Genomic DNA, 6,058 nt, shown 5'->3' on the forward strand with positions numbered 1-6,058 from the left:
GTCCGCCCTCGGAGACCCCGGGCCACCCCCCAAGAGCCGCCCCTCCGACTTCCTTTCCGGCCCGGACCTCACCACGCGAGGTGCGGCGTTTGTTCGGCGGCGGCCAGATTCCCGGGACTGGGCTGAAATTAAGGTGAGGACGCTGAGCGGGACCCGAAGACACTACTCCCCGCGCCCCCGTAACAGGGTGCACCCCTCCCCGAAATCGGCCGGTTCAGTCTGGCTCTGGGCGGTCCCAGGGGAACAGCAGCAGTCCCCTTGTCCTAGTAGCCACCGGGAAGGCCGTCGGGACTGGAGGGCCTTTGTCTAAAGGCAACAGCTTATTTAGGCAAAGGGAGTGGTGGGACCTTGCAGTGGCAAGGTGGGACCCTGGGAACCCAGGAAGGTACCTCCTTCCAGTTGACCGTACAGAGCCCGCACTCCTGCTGGCCATCTTGGAAGGCCCTGGAGTAATTCGGGCTGAGATAACCCCTCCTGTTTGCCATGTGTGCCGAGGGGGTGGTTCAGGGAGAGAAAGGCCTTTGTCTAAAGAAGGCAGCCCGTTGGCACAGGGAGGAGTCTTGGCCCTACGAGGCGTAGATGTGGGGCCATGAGTGCTAAGGAGCGGACGGCTCCTGAAAACGCGGAGCTGCAGGCGCGCCGCCATGCCTCAGTCGGGTGAGCAGCGTACACGTGATTTCTGCTCAGGTCAAAATCTCATGGTTGGTGAGTTCGAGCTCTGCATCAGGCTCTGCCGCGGACCGTGGAGTCTGCCTGGGATTCTCTCTCTCCCTCTCTGCCCCTCCCCAACTCTCACACGCTCTTTCTCTCTCTCAAAAATAAACATTAAAAAACAAACAGGGAAATGCACAGAACTGCACCCCTGCTCTCAGATCGGGAAGTCTCCGGTAAGGTACTCAGATTTGCAGCACACTAACTTTTCTTCTAGCTACTCATGGAAGTGAGGCCTCGCTTTGAGGCTTGTAGACTCGTGTAGAGGGAGGAATCCCAATCTTTTACTGATACGTTTATTATTTTTGTTGTTATTGCTAGTGCCCTTGTGATGTCATTTTTACTTTTTAAATATTTGCTTTCTGGGTGAGCAGGTTACACAAAGGCAGTGTCTCCTCTGAAGCACGAATCACAAGTCTCAGGCATGAGCCATAGTGTAAGGGTTGGCTGCCCAGTTTAGCAGAGAAAGAGGAGCCCCATGTCATGACATATGTCAAGGTAAAAATCCTGAAGAAATGAGATCGCTAAGTCCCTAGAACAGAGGAGGCCACAAAAATTTCCACCCATGCAGTAAGCCCCAAGAAGTCAGGTTTAGATCTCTCTGGCTGAAGTAGCCCCTCATTTCCTTTAAGGAAACAGTTTGGTTCTAATGGGGGAGAGGCCTTACTCGGTAAAGGAGGGAGACCTGGTTCCTAATAGGAGTCAAGGTAGTGACATTGAATAAAGATGAGAGGACCCCTCCTAGAAAAAGTGAACCCCATAGAGCCCTATAGAAGACCTAGACCTAGTGACATGATGAGTCTCATTCACTTCTTCCCAGGGCATCTCGGGAAAGTGAGGAATCTTCTCAGTGGGGGAAGCATCAAGTCAGCGTATGGAGGATTTTCAGGTACTTGGCCAGGAGCCAGGGACAAGACCTAAGAATTGAAGGAACCACCTACCCCACAGCACTGAGCACAACAGAATCCCTTCCTTTCGGCCTTGAAAGTCCGCACACAGTTGTAGATAGATGAGGAAACTGACTTCTGTCTAGAGGGTCTCAGGGAGGTGGGGGCCTTAAAATGATGGGATGGTCCTCAAGCCAAGACACAAAAGATTTCCAGGTCCTGCCTGACGTGAGGATGAAGACACTGATGGATGACTGAGATGAGCACCCACCCAAAGCTCTGGGGCCCACAAAGTTCTGCCCCTTCCAGCCCTTGGAGACCTCAGGTAGAGGTAGCCAGATGTGTCACCCCTCACTTCCACCTCGGAAGCCTCAGGGAGATGAGGGCCTCAATCCAAGGCTAGAAGACCCAGGCTGAGGGAGGAACCTGGATCCTGTCCAAAAGAGGACTAAGAGGTCGGTGAAGTCCATGCAATCTAGCCCTTGCTACCATTCCAAGGAGTCCATGGATAGGGTGACTAGAAGTGGCTCAATGTTTCTTTCATCCTGGGGTTCTCAGGATGGTGAGAATCTTAATACCACATGAGGCAGCTCAGGTCAACGGAGGGAGGATCTCCACGTGTCACCAGGACTCATGGAGAGAGCCCCGGGGACTGTGTGGACCTCCACCCCATACCAGCAGGGACCCCCCCACCATGATATCCCTCCTTGGCAGTCCCAGGAGCCTCTAGGCATAGTTGTCCATTAGAGGTGCCCATCAGGTCCCACTCAGAGATTACAGGGAAGTAAGCATAGATCTGATGGGTTAGTGGCAGGAAGAATCCCAGGCCCTCTTCTGAGTAAAAATTGAGCAAAAAGTGAGGACTACACATAATAGGGCCTCAAACCTGCCTGCTGTAGCTTTCAGCCTTTAAAGACCATAGGCACCATAGCTTTCAGCCTTTAAAGACCATAGGCACCGTGGCCAGATACAGCCACCTTCACTTCTGTCACTGGGTCTCAGGGACGTGTGGGCTTTAGTATGAGGAGAATTCTTCAGGTCATGAGAGAGGGGATCCCAGATCCTCACAAGAGTCAAAATAAGGACCATGAAGGACCACTGAAGGTGCCACCTCCACTGCCCTCCACCAAGTAGGAGGAGCAGCGGAATCTTTCCAAGTCCCCATGCTCAGACCCTCAAGGCCCAAAGCTGGATTATTAGGCTGAGACTCCTTTTCATTTCATAGTGTGCTGAGGGTGCAACACCTGTCAGTAGAAGGGGAGGGTCCCAAACGCTAGGTGTAGACCAGAGGAGTGTGAATGAGGACGGAGGACCAACAAGTGCAGCACAGAGGGGGCCCCGCAGTGCTGCCAGCACTCCTCACTTCCTGCTCAGAGGTCCCAGGGGTATTCCAGGTGGTACCTTCATGGAAGCACGGGAAAGAGGCCCTGGGCCCTGCCCAGAGTTGATGTGCTAATCTGGATTATCCTTGAACACAGAGAAAGAAGATTCATGCTACCAGCCCCACTTGTCACCCCAGTGAGCCGCTGGCAAGCTGGAACCTGGGGCTCATTTATTTATTTTTTTAATGTTTTTTATTTACTTTTGAGAGAGAGCACGCGAACAGGGGAGGGTAGAGAGAGAGGGAGGTAGAGAATCTGAAGCAGGCTCTAAGCTCTGAGGTAGCTGTCAGCACAGCCTGACACGGGGCTCGAACCCACAAACCGTGAGATCATGACCCGAGCCGAAGCCAGACACTTAACCGACTGAGCCACCCAGGCGCCCCAAGCTGGGGCTCATGTAATCTAGCTTCCTCCATTGGGTTCACAGGGGACAGGCTGAACAAGAGCCCTGGGTGGTCCCAGAGCCATGCCCTCAGAAAACCTGCAGAGGGGGCTTCTTAAAAGCCAAGGTGGCCTCTCCCTGCTGAGGGGCTCACACTCTCCTCTTCCCTGCTCCAGGTGCCAGCTGTCACTGAACCAGCCATGCCGCGGGGCCGTAAGAGTAAGCTCCGTGCCCGCGAGAAACGCCACCAGGCCCGAGCTGAGACTCAGGGTCCTGCGGGTGCTCAGGCCGCTGCAGCGGAGGTTGAGGAGTCCTCCTCCTTGCCTGTTTCTGGGGCTACTCCCTCGAGCTCCCCTGCTGCTGGCACTTCCCAGGAGCCTGGCAAGGCCCCAGCCACCACCGGGGCCGCTGCACATGTTTCACAGCGAAGATCTAAGGCGAATGCCAAGCACCAGGTTGAGAAAAGTGGAAATTCCTCCTTGGCCTTAGCTTCCACTGCGAGAGCTCCAAAAGATCGTCTATTCCGAAGAGTGGGGATGTTGATGGAGTACCTGCTTGAGAGGCACAGCCTGCAAGAGCCCATTATGAAGACATACATGCTGAAGGCCATCACCAGAAGATTTAAGGAGCATTTCCCTGAGATCCTCAGAAGAGCCACTGAGCACTTGGAGGTGGTCTTTGGCCTCAAATTAAAGGAAGTCAAGCCCGGTGGTCTCTCATACACGCTCGTCAGCATCCTAGAGGTCACCGACGGCAGTGTGAGCAACAGCTCCAACTTCCCTAAGAGGGGGCTTCTCATGCCTCTCCTGGGTGTCGTCTTCTTGAGTGGGAATCGAGCCCCTGAAGAAAACATCTGGGAATTCCTGAATATTTTGGGCATCTATGATGGAAGAAAGCATTCAGTCTTCGGGGAGCCCAGAAAGCTCATCACCAAAGATTTGGTGAAGGAAAAGTACCTGGAGTACCGCCAGGTGCCCGGCAGCGATCCTCCGTGCCGTGAGTTCCTGTGGGGCCGGAGAGCCCACACTGAAATCGGCAAGATGAAGGTCCTAGAGTTTTTGGCCAAGGTCCACGATACCATCCCCAGTGCCTTCCCGTTCCATTATAAAGAGGCTCTGCAAGATGAGGAAAAGCGTGCCCATGCCCAAGCCCAAGCCACGGCCAGGAAAGACTCTACTGCCAAGGCCAGTGCACGTTCCCGGGCCACATCTGGCTGCCCTTCTCCCTAGAGAGGGCTGAGGCAGATTCTTCGCTTTGTGTTTGAGGTCTGCCAACCTTTTAAGTAGTGAGAGGCTGAGCTGGGGTTGGAAAGACCACAGTGTATAACTTCTTTGCCTTTCTGTTGTGCTTTGAGTAGGTTACAAATGTTGTTCCTTTCAAAAGAATATTTCAGCATGTTTCAAAAGAATCTAGTAAGATTCGGCATCCAAGTTTATAAATGACATGGATCACACATTGCTGTTTATCATGTTTAAGAGTAAGGTTTGGTTTAAGAGTAAGATTTAAGAATAAGATTTAAGAGTAAGAGGTTTGGTGTTGTGTAATGCAGCTTGAAAATCCTTGCATCTTCTTTGAGTTCCAGAACCAGATAATATGGCTTTGGAATGGGGATTTTTTTTTCAGAAATATGAAAGAACCAGCAAAAATATAGCTCTAGTTTTAAAATGGAAACAAAATAAAACGTAGTTAAATCTTGATTTGTCTTATTTTTGTCTTTTTCTTTGTAAAATTCAAGGATATATGCCTGGATGTCCTTAAACTTACTCAAAAGTTTAGAGAAAATTAAAGAGTAATAAATTACATTCCTTGCTCAGTGCCCAGTTTATTCTTCCCATTAATTGAGCATCTGCTCTTTGGAAGGTTATATGTTAGTAGTGATGATGCTAAGTATAAAGAAGACCCTGAACCTGGCAGAGATTTTAAGAGCAGTGATTATTTAACAAAGATGGTGTGATGAACTGTAATACATAAAAGACAAGTTTAAATAAAAGACAGTGTGGAAGGGGGCAGGTGAAAGCAGTGAAGTATAAATTCTCTGAGCCTGGACACTTTGGGGTCTGGGACCTTGCAGCTCCCTTGGTGCAAAATAATTTTAAGTTAGTTGCATTCTGGGTTAGATGAGGCTGTGATCATCGTGAGCAGGGGCCAGACCTTTGGACGGAGGGCCTCAGGGTTGAGAGACTAACTTTGGAATGAGACACTATCCCTAACAGTCACTTTGAGGTCCTAGGTAAACCAGAGAGTGTCACCACCTGGGGAAGGACTAGAAGGCGGCCGGTGCTGTTATCTGGGTGCAGCTGGACACAGTGCACAGTGCTTTCTGTGTACCGTCATTGGGAATTTCTCAGAGATGAGGGTGGTACTCGTTAGTGGGATGTCAAGCAGCACGGTGCTGGCACCCTCTGCCACGAATCTGGGGGAACCAGAGCCTGCTCCATTAAATAGGTTATGTTGAATGTCACTTGACAAAACATCAAAATAGGACTAGATTTTGGTGGTGGTGACGCAAATGAAAACAGCCTTTTTCTTGTTGGGAGGGCAGTTGGGAGGGAGGGGAATTAGTGGTGCTTGACGTGAATTCTACAAGCTTTGGGTGGAATCCCGGTGAAATCTCTGCATCCAAACTAAAAAGAACATACTCTCTAATGGGTTATTTTACTTAGTGTTACTTGCTAAGGAGCAGTTAGGCCAATGTG

At 51.0% G+C, this 6,058-nt stretch overlaps 1 protein-coding gene across 1 annotated transcript; it reads left to right on the forward strand.

Annotated features, from left to right (window-relative positions):
* The first annotated feature begins 69 nt into the window (after positions 1–69).
* On the forward strand, positions 70–5,144 carry LOC115283999 (melanoma-associated antigen B2-like). Its single transcript, XM_029930547.1, has 2 exons — positions 70–133; positions 3,539–5,144. The coding sequence occupies exon 2, from the start codon at positions 3,563–3,565 to the stop codon at positions 4,589–4,591; it is 1,029 nt and encodes a 342-aa protein (XP_029786407.1). The 5' UTR covers positions 70–133; positions 3,539–3,562; the 3' UTR covers positions 4,592–5,144.
* The last annotated feature ends 914 nt before the right edge of the window (positions 5,145–6,058 follow it).

Source organism: Suricata suricatta, chromosome X (assembly GCF_006229205.1).
Source record: "Suricata suricatta isolate VVHF042 chromosome X, meerkat_22Aug2017_6uvM2_HiC, whole genome shotgun sequence".
Lineage (NCBI taxonomy): Eukaryota > Metazoa > Chordata > Mammalia > Carnivora > Herpestidae > Suricata > Suricata suricatta.

Excerpts from the sequence above, each read along its gene's own strand:
- LOC115283999 (XM_029930547.1), top strand. The coding sequence starts at position 3,563 with ATGCCGCGGGGCCGTAAGAGTAAGCTCCGTGCCCGCGAGAAACGCCAC.